This window comes from Manacus vitellinus, unplaced genomic scaffold, assembly GCF_001715985.3.
Source record: "Manacus vitellinus isolate BGI_N305 unplaced genomic scaffold, ASM171598v3 scaffold_12_pilon, whole genome shotgun sequence".
In the NCBI taxonomy this organism is placed as follows: Eukaryota; Metazoa; Chordata; class Aves; order Passeriformes; family Pipridae; genus Manacus; species Manacus vitellinus.
In genome coordinates this window covers 5,037,770-5,056,409 of record NW_021938949.1, presented here as the reverse complement: position 1 = coordinate 5,056,409, position 18,640 = coordinate 5,037,770, and the positions used below count along the sequence as shown (strand labels likewise).

At 50.3% G+C, this 18,640-nt stretch overlaps 1 protein-coding gene across 1 annotated transcript in view; it reads right to left on the bottom strand.

The window, feature by feature from the left end:
• Positions 1 to 18,640, bottom strand: part of CACNA1H (calcium voltage-gated channel subunit alpha1 H) — a 211,854-nt gene that overhangs the window by 108,596 nt on the left and 84,618 nt on the right. Inside the window, 3 exon segments of the mRNA XM_029957787.1 lie at positions 2,902 to 2,999; positions 7,473 to 7,606; positions 9,320 to 9,431. Of these exon segments, the coding sequence (XP_029813647.1) occupies positions 2,902 to 2,999; positions 7,473 to 7,606; positions 9,320 to 9,431 (344 nt within the window).

The window sequence follows — 18,640 nt, the reverse complement described above, 5'->3', positions numbered from 1 at the left end:
TGTTTATTCCCAACTTTTGTTGTCATCGAAGCCCCCTGGGAGCACATCCCACGGCACAGCCCTGCAGGCTTTCCTTGCAAATCTATCTTTGGAAAAGCAGAGAAGACTCACTTAATTCCCACTGGAAAGACAATGCTGGGCTTTTCTTCCCCCCCACCCCTCACTAATATCCTTGCTCTTTTTTTATCCAAAAATGGTTAAAATTTATCTCCCCGTGCCAGACAACTTTTTTCTGCTCAGCTACTTTTGGTATTTTGGGTTGTTCCGTGGCACCATTCTCGGGATTGAATCCATCTGTTCCTCATCTGCTCAGGGTGCTCCGGCCTCTCAGGGAATGTCAAGTGTGCCATGGGAAAAGAGCACAAGCATCACTTAGGCTGAAACAAGGCTCAGGATTCCTTTTCATTCCCATTCCATGTGATGCCTGGTTGAAACTACACGGTAGAAAAATAAAAATAAAGCACTGAAGTGGGTTTGAAAAAAACCTCAGTGACCACTGCTAAAAAAAAATCCCGACCTACAGCCCCTGCCAAAGATATAAATTGCAGGAATTCTATTTTTCCAGTCATTTTCAAGGAATAATTTCTAATAGAGATGATGTTTTTGTTGGCTGGGGTTCTTCTTTCTTTTCTTACCAAACAGAATCGAAATGAAATAATCTCGTGGGTTACTTCATTGTGCCTGGAAGCAAAGAGCTAATAGTGCTGGCTGCATCCCGGGAAAGCACCCAGGAATGGCAGGGATAAATCTCCAGGGGAGTCCTCCAGGGTCCCTGCTTCCCTGGGTGGTGACTGACCACCAGACTCGTCTCTCCTGACCCAGCTGGAATTTGTTGTGCTCCATGTCCTTGGGTGTCTGTCCTGAGGCCAAAATCCTGTTCCCAGTGCTGGGAATGGCATGGGTGGTGCTGACCAGGAGCTGCTGCCACACCACTGGCTGGGATGTGCTGGATACCCAAGGTGATCCCTTGACTAAGCTGTAGATCCTCATGGATGAAAGACTGAAAGTGTAACTCTTTCACTGCCAGAAACATCAAAAATGCAATAAAATAGAGGGATGTCACTGCCCATTCCATGCAGACTTGGGATTGTATCAGTCTGAAACAGTAAAATTCCCAGTGTTCAGATGGAGTTGGTGGCTCTTAAACAAGTGAAGGCTGTGGTGATCCTCCCTCCAGGAACAGAGATATCTCCAAGAACACTAATCCTGCCCTGGCACTGGTTCAGGACACCAGTGGTGGTGTGAGCCCAGCCCAGCTGCTCATCAAACCAGGCAACTCCTCCCCAAACCTGGGCTGAGCTCACTGCATTGAATCTCAGGGAATATTAATAAAATAATGGAATATTTTCTATCACCTGTCTTTTGAAAAAAAAAAAACAACAAAAAACCAAAAATCCCGTGGGAAGTGCAGCAGAAAGAGCCTGAAAGGCTCAGTTCAAAGCTTCACAATCAGGGTCCTAAGGAAGAAAAACCACAAGCTGGCCACAGATCCCAATTTCACCTGAACGCGGAGGCGTTTGGATTAACAGGCGTGTAAACCCTCCAATTCCCTTCTTGAGACTCCCACTGTTCCATGGGAGAGCTCTGAAGGGTTTCATGGATTTAGAGAACTTCCAGAGGGAGCCTGATCCTCACCTCAGCCTGGAGCCTCCGAGCCGAGCACGTGCCATGTCCCTCTGCTCCAGCCACGGAGCCATCGGGCTCCAAATCCCAGAGGGAAACTTTGTGTTGTGCTTTGGGGCAGCTCTGAAACCCTGGTGACAAAACCTCCCTAGGAAAACAAAAGCTGCAGAGGGGGTTTCATGCTCCCTTTCAGCCTCTTTTTGTCTTGTTTTGAACTGACGATGTCACGGCCGAAGTCACGGATTTGAGTTGTTTTTCCTTTTTTTTTCCCCCCTCAAGAAAAATCCTGTAGAATTGGGAGTTCAGAGAGAAACTTCAAAGACTCCTGTGAGTAAACATCCATCTGTTCCCTCACATGTTCCTCTGGAACCAAAACCCTTCTGGGGGAGGTTGTTTTGCTGTCCCTGGAAGTGCCGACACGACGGGCAATTAATCCAGGCAGGATGTGGGGCTGTGCCATTCAGAAGCGCTTTCAAGAAGAACAGGAAATGCAGGAAATGTCCTTTCTTTTTTTTTTTTTTTTTGCAAGGGACCTCTATGATTTCCATACAATCCTGCTGCATTTTGATTGGAGTGGAATTTGGCTGCAAGCTGATGGGAGCTCCACGAAACCAGCACCTTGCAAAGGGTTGCTCAGCGGTGGCCGATTCCGGCAGGAAATTATTTCAACTTGTTGGGTCGTCTTTCAAATTGGATTTAGAAGACAAGCAGCTGAAGCCACTTGAAAATGGATTTAGGGGCCACTTGAACTTCCTATCGTGCATGAACCCAATTTTGTTCTCCATGACAGCAAATTTTAGCAGCACATGGAGGCTCCTGCTCTGCTAATCCTGAACACGGAGCCATGGAAGGACCTCAAACTGCTGAGCAGGGAAAATGAACCCACCAGGGCAAGAAGATCCTTCTCAGGACTGACCTCTCCCCTTCCTTTATAGGAACTTTATTTAGTTTACACAAGGAGCAGGGGGTTATTTGCCTCAGAGAAGTCATGAAAACGCTGGAAAGCAGCCACAAAAATTTGGGCCCCGGGTATAAAATCTATTCCCCTGCCCTTTGCTAACACTAATAATGGCAATAAATGATCTCTAAAAATTAAAATCAATTAATTTGGTCTCGGCAGCAGGAGAGCAGACTACTGATGCAAGGCTTACCCCCACAGAGCCAGCTGGGACAGCTTTAGCCCCCCTGGTTTTCCAGTTTTCCCAGGGGGATGAGCCTGGCAGAGCCCAGGCTGTGCCTGCCCAGCCTGGCAGTGGTGCCAAGGGAGGGGTCACTTACTTGGGACCCTGTTGATGGCTCGCAGCGGCCGCAGGACCCGGACGGTGCGGATGGCGGACAGGCTGACGTTGTGTCCATCCAGGGAATACTCCATCATGCTGTGGGGAGAGAGGAGAGGATCAGTCAGGATCAGGGCACTCCGGGGCCCTGGGAATGGGGCTGCCTGGAATTCTTGCTGCCTGCAAGCCCAGCATTGCAAATCCCCCCACTCCGTGTTCGCGGCTCTTCCCGGGCATCGGAGGGTGCAATTCCTGCACCGTGTGCCTGGAAGTGTTCCAGGCCAGCTGGATGGGGCTTGGAGCAACCTGGGCTAGTGGAAGGTGTCCCTGCCCATGGCAGGGGGTTGGAATGAGATCATCTTTAAGGTCCCTTCCCACCCAAACCATTCCGTGATTCCGTGACTTGGCATGACAAGGAGCTGCAAAGTCAGGGCCACAGAACTCAGGGCAGAGGGGGAGCCCCCAGATATCTGCTCCCTGATTCTCTCCTCTTCCATCAGCTTATTTTACTCCAGTGGCACATCCACAGCCTTCCTGGGGAGGTGACTGCAGCTCCAAGCAGCTCCAAGGCAGTAACATGTTCCTGATGCATCCCCCCCACCAGCACCCCAGAGTTTTTACACACCAGCTCATCTCCCCCACCACGACAAAAACTGAACATCCAAGCTCACAAACAACGTTGGAGCAGTTTGATTTCCATTTGATTATTAAAGGACCATTTTCTTTTTCATGCTTCATCTCCATTTGCCATAAACATTTCTCTTCCAGGCTGGGAAGGACGTTAAGTGAAGTCAGTTTTCTTGCTCTTTTATAGCAATGAGTGGCAAATGTGTGCAGTGTTGTTTTTTTAATGGGGTTATGGTTAGTTAGCATGGCTGTAATTACAATTTATGAGTCTGACTACAGGGAAACACTTGTAAATATGTCACAAATCTCTCACCACGCCTGTTCAAATAACAGAACAGCATCAAAAGCAACCCTGTGAGTGAGCTGTTGGATCCCGTGGAGAATGAGCTTTTGTTTTGGTTTCTTTTAAACAAACAAACAGATATGGAAGGACAGAGGCAAATGGGAGCTGAACTGCTGCAGCCAGGCCCTGCAGAAGCTTCAGATTTTCCACAGAAGCCAGGATGGACCAAAATCCTTATGTGCCATCAGGAAGCAACAGCTGAGTGGATTTTGGGCACAGGCAGAGGAGGTTTGGCTTCGGGCCAGCTCATCACTGCCCATGTGCCCATGCTCTGCACTGCTGGAGCTCTGCACTTTGTACTTGAAGCCTTGCCCTGCTCCACACCGTTTAATTAGGAGTATCTGGATGTTCTGATGTTTGCTTCTCTTCTGGCTTTGTCCTGGAGCTCTTCGGTGTCACACTGAGGTGACTTTGCTCCATTCCCCCCACCTTGCTCTGCAGAGATTCTGGTGATTTTGAGCTGTTTTCAGTGATAACCTTCCAGAGATATTTTTTTTCCTGGATTAGTTAGTGAGTCTTCATAAATCCAACCCACCTTCCAGCCTGTATGCAGGAGCTGAGCCAAATCTGATGAACAGGACCCACTGAGGACACGGGCTGATGGCTGCACTCGCTGATCTTAGAGGGCCTTTCCAACCTTAATCATTCCATTATTCTAAAAGCTTCAAAACTCAGCACGGCACAAAACCAGGCTTTAAATCTCCTGTGTGTTTGTGAAGCTGGAGCAGAGCACTGGGAACCAGCCCAGTGCCCCATGAAGGACCACACAGCGGGAAAACCATGGGAATGCCCGTTCACACCCGTACGGAGGGGTCTGGAGCCAGCACCGGGTGTTTGCTCACAACAGACCTTGCAGGAATAGGCAAAGTGCTCTTTAAAGTCCCCAAAATGAGCAGTGCCAGGGCCTGGATGTGTTCACTGCCCTGGTCCCAGGGCAGCACGCTCCCAGTCTATCAGGTGGCTGAGTAAGTGGGTTTGAGTGCAACTGATACAGCTTGTGAGCTCCTATAGCATGGAAAAGGAGCAGGAAATGCTCCAGTGGGAGCTGGGTTTGTACCACCACATCCAAAATTAGCATGTTGAAGGGCCAGCTCCTGGAGCCTCACTTTAACTTGGCCCTTAGAGCTTCAGGGGAGCTGATAAAAGATGAATAATCCAGGATTTGCCCTAGGAAATGGACTTTCTGACCCTGAATCTTTGGATTTCCATGATATTCCATTTAGGATCTGAAAGTAAGACTCAGGGGGATACATATTTACCCACTGAAGCCAGCCTGAAACACTTGATGGATTCCACACTGGACTTTCTACAAGCAGAGAAACAGTCAAAGGTTTCCTTGTCAAGGCCAATCTTGGGGTCCTGTTCTCAGATCACACCTGTAAACCAAGAATACCTTGGAAAAGTCCAACAGAAACCTGCTGGAGATGGAAAATTCCGACAGGCTGGCACTTGGTAGGTGATTCCCTACAGCCTCTGGGCACTGAAAAACAGGAGGCACGGGGTGTCTTCTGCCACCAGCAGCTCCCAACCCTTCAGCTGTCAAGTTAAAAGATGTCCAAAGCACGTCATGGGAGCCTGCAACGTCTCCAGGGAGTGGATGCACGAGAAAACCTCTCTGGTTTCAGCTCTTGTGAACAACATTCCTGATGCTGAGGAAATGCTTTCAACTTGGCTGCTGGACAGACGGAGCCGCTCCGAGCTCCCCTCGGCTTGAAATTTTCCAGGGCACATTTCTCAGGCGAGGAAAACATGAAAGGGCTTTCAGAGCTGGAACAAACTTCAGACACAATCTGTTGCTAGAGGCAGGAGATATGTTTATTTTGTAGTTTCCCTGCTCACCCTCCGCTCTCTTTGGTGTGTGGCTGGTGAGGCAAATCAGCTCCTTTGAGGAGACAGAACGGGACAAACAAAGCAGGCAGCTCTGCCTCTCACTTGTTTCCCTTCTTATCAGAAAAAGCCTCATAATAACTCCATCACATCCATCTGCTTGCTGGAAAAAGCAGCTCTTGTTATTCCAGTAGCGTGTTCCCTGCTAAAACCACCTCCAGTTTTAGGAGCAGACACTGGATCCAAGGGTGTTGGTGGGAGAGGTGAAGCCCAGACATTGCACAGCTCCTCCTTGTCCTCCACCAGTGTTACCAGCCAGTCCAGCTCCCAGTCCAGCCTCTCCTCTGAGAGATGGGAAGTACTGTCCCAGGTATGGCTTGAACACACCAAAATCATCTGGATATTGCCCAGGATCAGCCGCAGAAGTGGTTATTCCTCTCCTCATCTCCAACCTGAGTAATGCCAGACCAGCAGCAGGGCTTCCCTGTGGGGTCTCCTGGTGCTTCTGATGCTTTCATCCTTCTGAAACATATTCCAGCCATGGAGGGCGGGGAAAAGCCCAGGAAAACCACCCAACTGCTTCACTTTCCCCCTCATCCCGGGTGCTACGAGAGCAAAGCTCCTGGTGCCAACCCTGCCCCCGAGGGCTCAGCCCTTCTGCCTCCCTGTGCTGTGTCATCCTCCTGCTTTTGGGATGACCTGTGTGATGACGTGGATGACCCTCTGCTCACTCCTCAGGAGAGCCCACCCTGCACATCCAGTGTGGGGCTGAGTTCTCCCATCCACCACAGCCTCGCTCTTCCCTCCCCACTTAAACAGCAGCTTAAACACAGCAGCAGCTTTGGCAGGAAAAAAAATCATTAACTGGTTCTTTTGCTGTCCCTGATGTTCCTTCCTGGGCTGGAACCACACAGGTTCAAAGGAAGCTCTGCTCAGGAGAGCTCATGTTTTATTCAAACCGCTCAGGCCATTCCTAATTGTATTCCAGACAAATAACACAGAGCAAAACAAAACTCCATTAGTGCAGTGGGGATGGTACATCACTAATGGAAGGGGAAAAATGCCCCAACATATTACAAGGATGTTCTAATTAACCCCAGGCTGGTCATTATAAACCCAGGAATTCAGAGCTAAGGCAGTAATTAAAGCATTATATCCCTTCCCAGGGGCTGCTAAGCAGGTAAGAGAGCCCAAGGTTTCTAAACCCATTTATTTATTGGAAAAAAAGTTTTAGACTTGCCAAGCTTTTAGTCCACTCGGTTATTCCCTGTGGGTGTGAGGGAACTGGTGTCAAAAGCAACAGGATCCTCCTTGTACCTGTTTGTTAACACATCCTGCACAAACCAGCAGCTGTGGGAGATGGTTTTCAACTGTAAATCAAGAGGAGTTTACAGGAGGCATTTGCATGCACTTGTAATTTGGGTGAAATTCTGGCCAGCTCCTTCCACTGGGATTTCAACTTTCTGAACCAGAATTTTGGGTTCAGTTCTCCTCGTTTGGCCAATTCCTGCCTCCCTCTGATGGTGTCCCAGCAGGAGCAGGGCTGAGCTGCTCTGGGCTTTTTTGGGTTTTTTTGCCTGATATCCATAACCCACCCCAAAAACGGGCGTGGGTACAAGGTGGGGTACGAAAAACAAGAATTATGAGACTTTGCCTTGGCTTGAACCTTCACAAAACACGATGAAAACCAGCCAGGCCAACCTACAGGTTTGGCTTTTGGGGGTTTTCCTGCTTTTCCCCCATGAAGAGCAAACCTTGCTGAGGTTTTTACTGACCCTGCCATCACGATGAAGAAGTCCAGGCGATTCCACGTGTCCCCCAGGTAACACTTCTGCCCGAAGATCCCCAGGGCCACCATCTTGATGACCATCTCCACCGCAAAGAAAGCGAAAATGAAGTCGTCGAAAGCCTGGAGAGCGGGACAAGATGGTCACAGTCAGTTCTGCTGCAATCTGGACTCGGGCAGAGCACAGACCCCAGTGCTCCCACCACATGGCCACTCCATGGACAGGCTGGTGAAGCACTGGCACCAAAGTGCCACCTCCCAACTCCAAAATAAAAGCTGCTGCACCTCGTGGGTGGTGGCAACCCCTGAGTGTAGCTCCTGGGTCAGTCCAGTGCCTGGGAAGTGTCAGCAGCTTTTATTCATCTAGTGATAAATCTATATGGACATCACAGCCCCTCTGCTCTGGAGCCAGGTTGGGAGAGCTGGGGGGGTTCAACTGGAGAAGAGAAGGCTCCAGGGAGACCTGAGAGCCCCTTCCAGGGCCTAAAGGGGCTCCAAGAGAGCTGGAGAGGGACTGTCAGCTTTACCAACCAACCTTTCCCTTAATAAACTCCACAGAAGTTTTGCTCCATTATTTCAGTTCATTTAATAACTGGCATCCAAAAGCCTCCATAAAGAAGTTCAGGCTTTTCCACCTTGTGTTGTGGCTTCCACTCCCTCCTGCAAGCTGGGACAGGGGGAGGGATAATGGTGGTTTTACTCACCTTTTCTGCCTGAAAACCTGCCAGGCCAGGTTGGACTGGGCTTGGAGCAACCTGGGATGGTGGAATGGGTCCCTGCCCATGGCAGGGGGTGGCAAGTGGATCTTTAAGGTCCCTTCCAACCCAAACCATTCTGGGATTCCATGAAGGATCTCGCTGGCTGGGACACTCGAAGGGAGGTAAAGCAGCAGATCCGTGTGGGATCCAAAGGAGCTGAGCACATGGTAATCCCTGCCTGGGCTGGTGTCATGCGTTGGGAACACGGCAGGTTGGTTCCCAGCCTGAGGAATGAGTTGCTGCAGGAAGCCCAGTGCCAAGGTGCAGCCCACACACCAGATGCTGCCGGGATGTGCTTCCAAACCCAATCCTGCGGGCAGATGGCAGCGAGGGCACTGCCAGGAGAGGGAGGAGAGACCAGCGGGATGCCGGGCATGGCCAACCAGGGGCTGGGATGCACCTCCCAAAGGTCACTTATCCCAGGACCTGGCAGTGCTGTGCTCCAGCTGGGGGGCTCTGCTGTGCAGGAGAGCAGGCACGGGCTCATCCCGGGCTCTGTTGTTCCAGAAGGAGGGAATGGAGTGGCAAAGTCCCCGGTGCCACATGGCACAGACCAGACTGCACAAATCCAAGGGGTGGAACTGATGGACTGCAAGGGGGAGACTCCCCATGGAACTGGCCATAGAATCCCAGAATGGTTTAGGTTTGAAGGGACTTCAAAGGTCACCTTGTTCCACCCCCTGCCATGGGCAGGGACACCTCCCACTAGCCCAGCTTGCTCCAAGCCCCGTCCAGCCTGGCCTTGGACACTTCCAGGGATGGGGCAGCCATGACTATTGTAATTAAATAGTTTAACGACTCCAGTGGGAGCTGGCTGCCCACTTTTGAGCCCCCCTTCCCTTATTAAGTGTGCAGTGAAAGGATCTTGCTGGATCAAGTCCCAGTCAGCCTTTGGGTCTCCCCCGAGGCCATGGCAGCAGGTTTCCCTGGAGGCTTTGCCTGAGGAAGTGTGGCTTCTTGGGAAAACCATCTTGGGAAATGCTTTCATGGCTGGATCTTGGGGAAAAGGGACAGGACAGGGGTCCACCCTGCTCCACTCCACCCATCCCAGGCACACAGGGCAGGGTGGGAGCCTCACCTCCAGGATGGTGCAGCGCTCCGACTGGCACTCCACGTCCTCGCAGGGCTGGAACATGCCCAGGGTGACGCAGTTCAGCAGGATCACCAGCATGCTGACGTGCTCAAACCACCTGGGAGCAGGGTTAAGGACAGCACAGGCTTTGGGAGGGGGGAGCCTGAGGCAAAGAACACACCAAAAACCCTTCTCCCATCAAAAATCCTTCTCCCGTGACAACTTCCACCTCCAGATCCCCCAGTGTGAGCAGTGGATCACCCCAAATCTTTCCCTATGAAGGTAAAGAGAGCAAACAAAGGCACCACAACCACCAAGACCCAGCCTGTACCCAATCCCTTGCTCCATCCAGTGAGGCCACTCTCCTTGCTTCCCTCTGGAGTCATGGGAATAGGGGCTCAGTGCAGGTTATCTCCTTCCAACCTGGGTTGGACATCTCAAGGAGTTACAGATTCCCCTTTTGGGATCTGCACCACGCCCAAGGATGAAGGTAAAACAGAGCCAAGCTGATGGCACAAGTTGGTAGGGCCGAGGATGGCAACATTTTGGGATACAGGATGTAAACCAGGACCCACCAGTCCTCACCTAACAGTAACAGTATCCAAGTAGTAAGTGGTGATTTGCAGGAGTGCAAAATAGCCCCAGAGCTGCTGGTTCCTGCTGCTGGGAGGACTAATAAAAATCATTTAAAAAAAAAAAAAGATTTGGGGGAACTGAACAGGAGTTTCACAAATTGAGCATGAATGAGGGAACTGTTTTAGGAAAATAATTGGAAACATCTGGGTATGAATACACCTTTTTGCTTCCTAACACACACACATATGTGTGAGAGAAGCACACAGACATTGTCTTATTCCTGATAACAGCAATTCTGCTCTGGGAACCTGAACAAAAACCCCACCATGTTTATCCCTGCTGCTTTTAGAAGTATTTTATCAGTTCAGCACAAGATTTATTGCAGAGTAAGATTAAGTAAAGGGCTGCAGATCAAACTACTTTTGCACCCACCATCATTTATCCAGATAAGAGGGCAAAAGAGAAACCAGCAGGGTCAGGTCTCAGAGCTTCCCTAAAACCTGATCCCAACCCACTTCTTGTTTCAGAGAGGGCTTCAATTCGAAAAGCCAGAGCTGGGAACACCTTGCTGGGAACCAAACATGTCAGGCTTGGAAACCCACTTGTCTGAAATGGAAATGCATGAAATAGGATAAAGAAATGGAATAAAACCCTGGGTGAGTGGAGCAGGAGGAGCTGGAGCAGGAGGAGCTCCAGGCCACAGCCTCGAGGACTTGTGCCCCACTGAAATACTGATGTTGGTTTAATTTCTCCCTCCCTTAAGTGACTTTTTCCTCCTCTTTAGGGGCTGTTTGGATCCCCTTCCCTCTTGCCTAACTAGAAGCAGAGTGACAATCCTGTCCTACAGACGAAACAGCCCCAATAAGACCCAAAGCCCAACCACAGCCATATCCTACTCACAGTATTTGCATTGTCTGATGGGATCCATGTGAAACTCCCTATAAACAGGGCTCCTGTGCTATTCCCAAGGCTCCAGTATCATTCCCAGAGAACCTGCAGTTGCATTCATTTCACTTATTATACCTGTAGATATGGTTTTTTTTTCCTTTAAAGTACAAAAAAAGTAAGAGCATGTGAATTTTGAATTGCTAAAAGGCTCTGAGCTGCCCCAGACCTTTCTTCAGGTGCTCTGCTCATCAGATCTCAAAAAAAACTTTATTCTTTTAGCCTTCTAAACGATCTAATTGTGGCTTTTTATGGTTAAACAATCACCTGCATGAGGAGAATTGTCACTGGAGTTGAAATCAGAGCCCTGATTCCTTAGAGACAGGCAGAGCCACTCCTGTCCCCCTGTCCATTTAACACCAAAGTTTGGTGTCTTTTAGGGTGGCAGAAGAGTTTGATTTTCCAAGAGAAAAGGAAAGGCTGTGCCATTGTGGTCACAGATGTTTAGAGGCTGCCAGTGTTGTCAGCAGGGTCAGGCAGAGCCACGGGTGGGAAAAGAGACAAAAGCAAATTTGGGATGGAATAGAGACAAAAGCAAACTTGTGCTGCCTTTGAAGGAAAGGTTGAAAAGGTGGAAGAAAACCCTCTGCAGGGAACAGTTTTGCTTTGGCTGAAGAACAGACTGGAGAAGGAAGCCCCTGCTCAGGGATTCAATGTTTCTGGGGATGCTCCTGTCCTGTCATTCCCAATCCCTCCCCGAGGGGATGTGCTGGAGGGGTCTGAGCTCAGATGTCCTGTCCTGCTCAGCCCCTCCAGCCCACCTTCTCCTCTTGCACCTCTGGTTCCCTCAAAGGCTTTAAGCTCCTGCCCTATTTATTTTCCCATCAGATTAATGACAGTGAAATCCCTAATTGGAAAGCAGGATTACCCCGAGGGCTCTGCCCTGACGGGACTAATCCTCCCTCCCGCCGGCGCTCAGACATCCAAGGGGATTTCAGTTCACTGCCCCTTCCTCACCCCAAAAGCTGGGACTGCACCCCTGAGTGGCTGCTCTTCCAGAGCCCCTCCAAAGCCACCCAGCCCCAAAGCAAACCCCTGGGCAGCAGGAGGTGATACTTTTGGCAGGGTGGGATTATAGTTCCCAGCATCCTTCCCCCAGAGCCTTGGCCAGTTTGGAATGTCCCTTGAGGAAGAAAAGTCCTATTCTGGTTTAATGGGAAAACACTCAAGAGGGGAAAACAGTCAAGAGGAGAAAACAGAAGAAAAGGTGACAAAAGTCCTCCAAGAGCAGCTCAACACCAGCCCAAACAGAAGGATGTGGCTGGAGACAGAAGCCCCCTGGCACAGAAGCCTTGTGGATGTTCCCACACACCTTGTCCAGCTGTTTTACAACCAGGAGGTCACGGAAGGTGAGGGATGGTCCCACCAAACTCAGCCCCACGGGCTCTGCTCACAGCCCCAGTGGCCCTGACCCGTGTGCTGCTGGCACTGAGATCCTCCCGGGATCATCCTGGGATCCTCCCGGGATCCTCCCGCTCCTCCCTCCCCGGCAGATCCGCTAAAACCGTGACTCTGCAAAACTGGGAACTTCGGAGGAGTTACCATGGCAACCGCTGCTCTGGAGGCCATGGAAGCACCACCCAGTTCACCAGCAGCAACTTCCCAACCCGCTTGGAAAGGGAGGAGATGCGACGGGGAGATCCAGGGGAAGGGCTGGAGGCAGAGGGAACTGCAGAGGGGTCGCTCAACATCGCTCCCTCCGGCACGGATTCCAGGGAAACGACCTCTCAGGTGCAACTGGGCCAAGCTGAGATTCCCCAGATGCCCTTTGGGAAGGAGCTGAGGGGCTGCTCCTGGTTCCCAGCCCTGCACCGTGGGGTCAGCATCGGCCCTTGGACTGAAATTTAATCCTGAGTTTGATCCAGTGGCAGCACAGAAACCAGGCTCTGCCCCAAAATGCTGCTGTTAGTGCAGTGAATGATGCTGATGCTCTTCATCAGCTTTCCAAGGGGTTTTCCTGAAATCACCTCCTGGCAAAGACCAGTGGCTTGAGGATGGAGAGCTCTGGTTGCCAGAAGATGCTTCAGCACGGGCAAGACCTTTCCTTTCCTCTGCTGTGCCAGTTTAGCTGGTGAGGCCCTGACTTGGTTTAAAAAGAGAGATGGGAATTCAAGGGTGTGTTGGAGGAATTTCACACATTTTAGTCAGCAAAACAAGGTAGAGAATTCCTGTTTCTAGAAGACTTTCACATCATAAAATAGTGTGGCTTGGAAGAAACCTTTAAAGGTTCCTTTAAAAGAAGGAAGGAAGGAAGGGACACCTTCCACTATCCCAGGTTGATCCAAGCCCTGTCCAACCTGGCCTTGGACACTTCCAGGAATGGGGCAGCCACAGCTTCTCTGGGCAACCTGTGCCAGGGCCTCACTACCCTCATTGTAAAATCCTTACACATCTATAAGGGGATTTTCTGATCTGCAGGTCAAAATCATTATTTAAAACTTAAAACTTCCCTTAAATAGAAAAATGAAAGGCAAATGAACTGCCTGTCTTGTTGGAAAGGTCACTTCTCAACATCTCTTTTTAAATTGCCTCAGTACAGACCAGGCTGCCAGGCTTCAACCCAGGTTTGTGTCTCATTCCCTCCCATCAGTCACCTCCTCACTCCAAACAAAGCCCAGAAACCTCCAGTGATGTGGGTGCAGGTCAGGCTCAGCCACCCCAGAACCCAGACAATCCCTTCCCCAGGCAGTTCAGCCACGCTGCTCCTCCCCATTTTCAGGCAGATAATCTCTCCCACCCCTCACTCGAATTCTGCAGATATTTCTGCAACAAACACAGCAAAAAACACTGGGACTGTATTCCCACTGTGCCACAAACTCCACTGCTTTCATCCCATGCCTTGTAATGGCTCTGCTTAAATTCCCAGGTCCTTCAGAGACATCAGCCACAGCTTCATTTAAAGTTCCCCAACCAACCCCAATCCCACCCCTGATTTCCAGGCTGGAGAAAGGCAGGAGCCACAGGACTCCCAGCAACGGAACCACGGCAAGACAAGCTCACAGTGCTCACTATTTTCACATAATCTTATTATTTTTAAGCCAGTCAGGGGATTTTGGAGCCTGAACCCATTATTTTAAAGGCTGGGATTTGGCAGGATCGTGGTTATTCCTGTTCTATCTGTACCTACTGCACACGGTGCTGAGGGAGAACCCAAAGCCAGAAAAGTCAAATTATAGTTACAAGGGGAACATATGTTTACAGAGGAAGCAGTTAACTGAAGTTTCAATTTTTATAGTTTAAGATGTGACTAATGCACTAAATATACACACAGACACACATACATATAAATATATAAATATATATATACACACACATATTTGAGAGAGACTGGGATTCTCAGAGCACTCAGGGGGGACTCCATGGGCTGGGAGGGCTTTTCCAACCTCTGAGTGATCAGGGTCACCTGAAAGGTTTGGGTACCCATGGGAAGCTGCTCCAGAGTGGAAATATTGAATTAAAAGTACAAAGTGCCTGTTTTACCAGTATTTAGGTGTGTTGCCCAAATCCCAGCAAATTACAGCAATCACACTTCCTGTTCCTCCGTGCCACCAGTGACAAAAACAACTTTAAAACCTGCAACATCCACCTCATCTTGTAAGAGAGTAACAGAGAACAGTCCAAACTTAATGATATTTGGTAAATAGGAGCAAGAAAAAAATAAAGAGGGGGGAAAAAAAACCAAAGAAAGTACGGAACTGGAAGAAAAATGAGTCAGAATAAAATTCCCAAGAGGCAGCGCTGGCTGGTGCTGGCATAATTTTAAGGAACATTCTTATTTTTAAAAAGTTGATTGATTAAAAAGCTATTTTTAGTGCCCATACTGCACTGGATCATTCGGGTTCGTTTGCTTAGGAATTGTAAAACAAACTGAGGCAGCTGCACCTCAGCAATATTGACCTCCCCAGCAGCACCACAAACACAGCCCAGGAGCAACATCTCAGCCCCAAAGGCACCAAGCTGGAACAGGACTTTGGAGATGGGAATTCTGCTTGAAGGAAGGATTAGCCTGAGTTACTGGGGTAATTCCATCCCACTGGTTTGGTACAGAAGAGCCATCATGGGAATCCAACTTGGTACCGGCCCCAAGTGGATCTTGAGTTCTGCTGGTCTGGTGCAGGATGTGCTTTTCCCCCTCAAAATGGGAATAAATCCCTTTGCCTTGCACAAAGATTATCCCTGGAAGTGTCCAAGGCCAGACTGGATGGGAGCTGGAGCAACCTGGTCTAGTGGAAGGTGTCCCTGGCCATGGCAGGGGGTGGAACTGGATGAGTTTGAAGTCCTTTCCAACCCAAACCATTCTGTGATTCGGTGACTGGGAGCTGATTTTGGGGCAGAGCTCCTGGATCTGGCTATTTTTGGCTGGAGCATGGCAGGTTCCAGCCCTGGGCATCCCAGATGTGCCAGATGTGTCACAGCCAGGGCATCCCAAACCTGGAAAACTTCCCTGTTGTGATGTCCTTCATCATGCAGTGCAGAAAGAGAATCATGGAATGGGTTTGGTTGGAAAGGAACTTAAAGATCATCCAATTCCACCCCCTGCCCATGTCCTGTCCAACCTGGCCTTGGACAATTCCAGGGATGGGGCAGACACAGCTTCTCTGGCCAACCTGTGCCAGGGCCTCCCCACCCTCACAGGGAAGGATTTCTTCCCAATATCCCACCTAATTTGCCCCTCTTTCACTTTGAAGCCATTCCCCCTTGTCCTGTCACTACAGTTCCTGATGGAAAGTCCCTCTCCAGCTTCCTTGTAGGTGCCTTCAGGCCCCCCTTTTCCAGCCTTGATGATTCCATGATTCTGTGACTGCTCTGAAGCCCTCGAGGGCTGAGCTCAGGCCAGCCAGGAAATCCTCTGTTCCTGCCACTTCCACGCATCCTGATCAACCCCCTCAACAATTCCAAGGTGCTATTCCTGATGGATGGCACACAGAGATCTCAGGGCCAGAGATCTTCACCCAAAACAAACCCAAACGGTCCCTAAACACACCACAATCTGCTCAGCCCCCGAACCCGCTGAATCCACCCAAACAAGAGCGTTCCACGCTCCCGGAATTCCCAGGCATCCTTCCCCCAGCCAGGAGACAGGGATGGGAGCAGTGTTTTGCCTGGCCCCTCTGTCTGCCTGACTCACTTGATTAAAATAGATAAAAGCACCGAGGGAGCAGTGACAGGAGAGGGGGAGCAATCAGAGCAGGTAATTGCCTGAGAGAGACGGGCGTGGGTGAGACACCAAATCCTCGGGAATGGGGTCAGGGAGGGCAGGGAGCTGCAGCCGCAGCCTCGGGGGCGGCTCAGTGTCATGGCAACCCCGAGATGAAACCTGGCTTCCCAAGTCTGGGAACCCCAGGCAGGAGGCTGAGCCCCAGACAGCTCCTGGGCCAGCCTGGCTGGGTGATGGGGACACTGGGCCAGCCTGGCTGGGTGATGGGGACACTGGGCCAGCTTGGCTGGGTGATGGGGACACGGGATGGGGACATTTGGGTCCGGCCCTGCCCCGGCTGAGCTCGGCTCACACACTGGGGAATCACAGAATAGAATCATAGAATCAGCTGGGGTGGAAGGGACCTCTGAGATCATCAAGTCCAACCCTTGATCCAACCCTGCCGTGGTTCCCAGCCCATGGCACTGATGCCACATCCAGTGTCATCTTAAGAACCTCCAGGGATGGAGAATCCCCCACTTCCCTGGGCAGCCCATTCCAATGGCTCAGCACCCTCTCTGGAAAGAAATTCTTTCTAATATCCAACCTAAACCTCCCCTGGCACAGCTGAAGACCCAGCCCTCTTGTCTTGCTGATGGTTGCCTGGGAAAAGAGACCAACCCCCAGCTGGCTCCCCCCTCCTGTCAGGGAGTTGTAGAGAGTGAGGAGGGGAGTGGTGGGGCAGCACTTCTGGAGGTTCCTTTGCTCTCTGGGTTCATGATTTCTCCCATTTGCACCAGTATCCTGGTGGGTTAGAGAAGGGGAACAACCTTCCTCATGCCCTGGGAGCTGAGGAGTAGGAGCTGTCACCCACAGGGTGACAAACATCACAGTGTCCCCTTCTGAGGAAGGTCAGTCCAAGATGAAGTTGCTCCAGGGCTGCAGTTCCCCTGAAAGCACATTTGCATCCCATTTGCCTTTTTTTTTCCTGACAAAAGGCACCCCATTTTCCCAGCCTGCCCTGAGCTCAATGGCTCCACCAGCTCACTGCCTCCAAACCACAACCCTTGGGAAAGCAAACTCAGCTGGAATCCTGAACATGCAAAGAGAAGGACTTTGGCTTCTCTGCCTCCTCCATCCAAGGAAAAAGTGCTTTACAAGAACAAGCAGGCAAAGCAATTAAACTTTGCAGAAGTCCCTTTTGCAGATGGGAGTATCAGCACAGGAAGATTCCTGATTCTCAGAGAATCCCAGAATGGTTTGGGTTGGAAGGGACCTTCAAGCTCATCACATTCCAACCCTCTGCCATGGGCAGGGACACCTTCCACTACCTCAGGTTGCTCCAAGCCCTGTCCAACCTGGCCTTGGACTGGGTTTTCCTTCCCTTTCTTAGATGCTTCAGGTGTTTTACACACCCTTAGTGTCCCATCACGGCTTTCAGGGCTCGTGTTTGCACAGGGGACAGTGTCAGAGTAGCCTGGGATGGTTGCAAAAGTCCTAAAAATGTCATTTATTACCAGAATTGATCCCTATTTAATGACCCAAACTGCCCCCAGAGAGGGAGGTTTCCATCAGCCTCATCTAATCTCCCTCCACTTGGGTTTTTCATGTTAAAACTGGGTCACTCACATCAAAAATTTGTGTCCTTTTTAAATTCAATGTGCCCCCATCGCCTTTATCCAGGATTTCTAAATATTTGCAGTCCTCCAACAGGATCTGGCCATGGCTGCTGAGCTGCTTTGGGCTGAACTTCAGGGGCTTTTGGGTAAAGCCAAAAAACCCACTCTTTGTATAGAGTGAGCAATATAATAATAATAATAATATAATAATAATAATAAAAATAATAATAATATCTGATGTGATAATGAAATATGAATGTGATTATGATTATAATTATAATGATGATACTTATGATAATAAACTATGATGATGATGACAATAATAATGATGATGCTAATGGTGATGGTCAAGTTAATAATGGAAAAGCAAATCACCTGTGGGATAGGATGAGCAAAGGACAAGAAGGACAGAGGGGAGGAACCATGACCCAGCCCAGGGATGCAGCCCAGGGCTCTCCAGGGTGGCACAATCCTGCTGCCCATGAGCAGGGTGGGATGGGATGAGTCACTGAGCAAACACCAGCAGTGAGCAGCAGAACAAACCTGATCCTCTTCTCATCCCCAGAGCAAACCAACCTTCCCAACCAGCAGGGCAGGAGCATCCAAGGGAGCATCCAAGGGAACCAGAGACCCGGAGCGTGGTTGGGCTGGGTCCCCGTTCCCCAGCTGGGATCACACCCTGACCAGCTCTCACGAGTCAGTGGAAGTCAAGACTGGCTGGTTGGTTTTTATTTAAACCACATCAGCCTCAAGAGCAGCTGCTGCCCCTCCCCTGGCACAGTTCCTGCTGTGCCACAGCCCCTGCTCTGTTACTGGCACCGAGGTGACGCCGCGGCCACGCAAATGTCACTCAGTGGCAACAAAGCCAAGGCTGTGGTCCCCGGGGTCAATAAACAGCCACACCAAATGTCATCCAGCTAGAAAGCCCTGAGTAACTGGGAAAGGCTAATACAGAGGTAAAATGCAGGGATGCTCATGGGGCATGAAGTTTGTTTAGAGGAAAAGATGGATTTCTCTGCAGTCTGGAGCTCCGAGAGCTTCTGGGTTTGG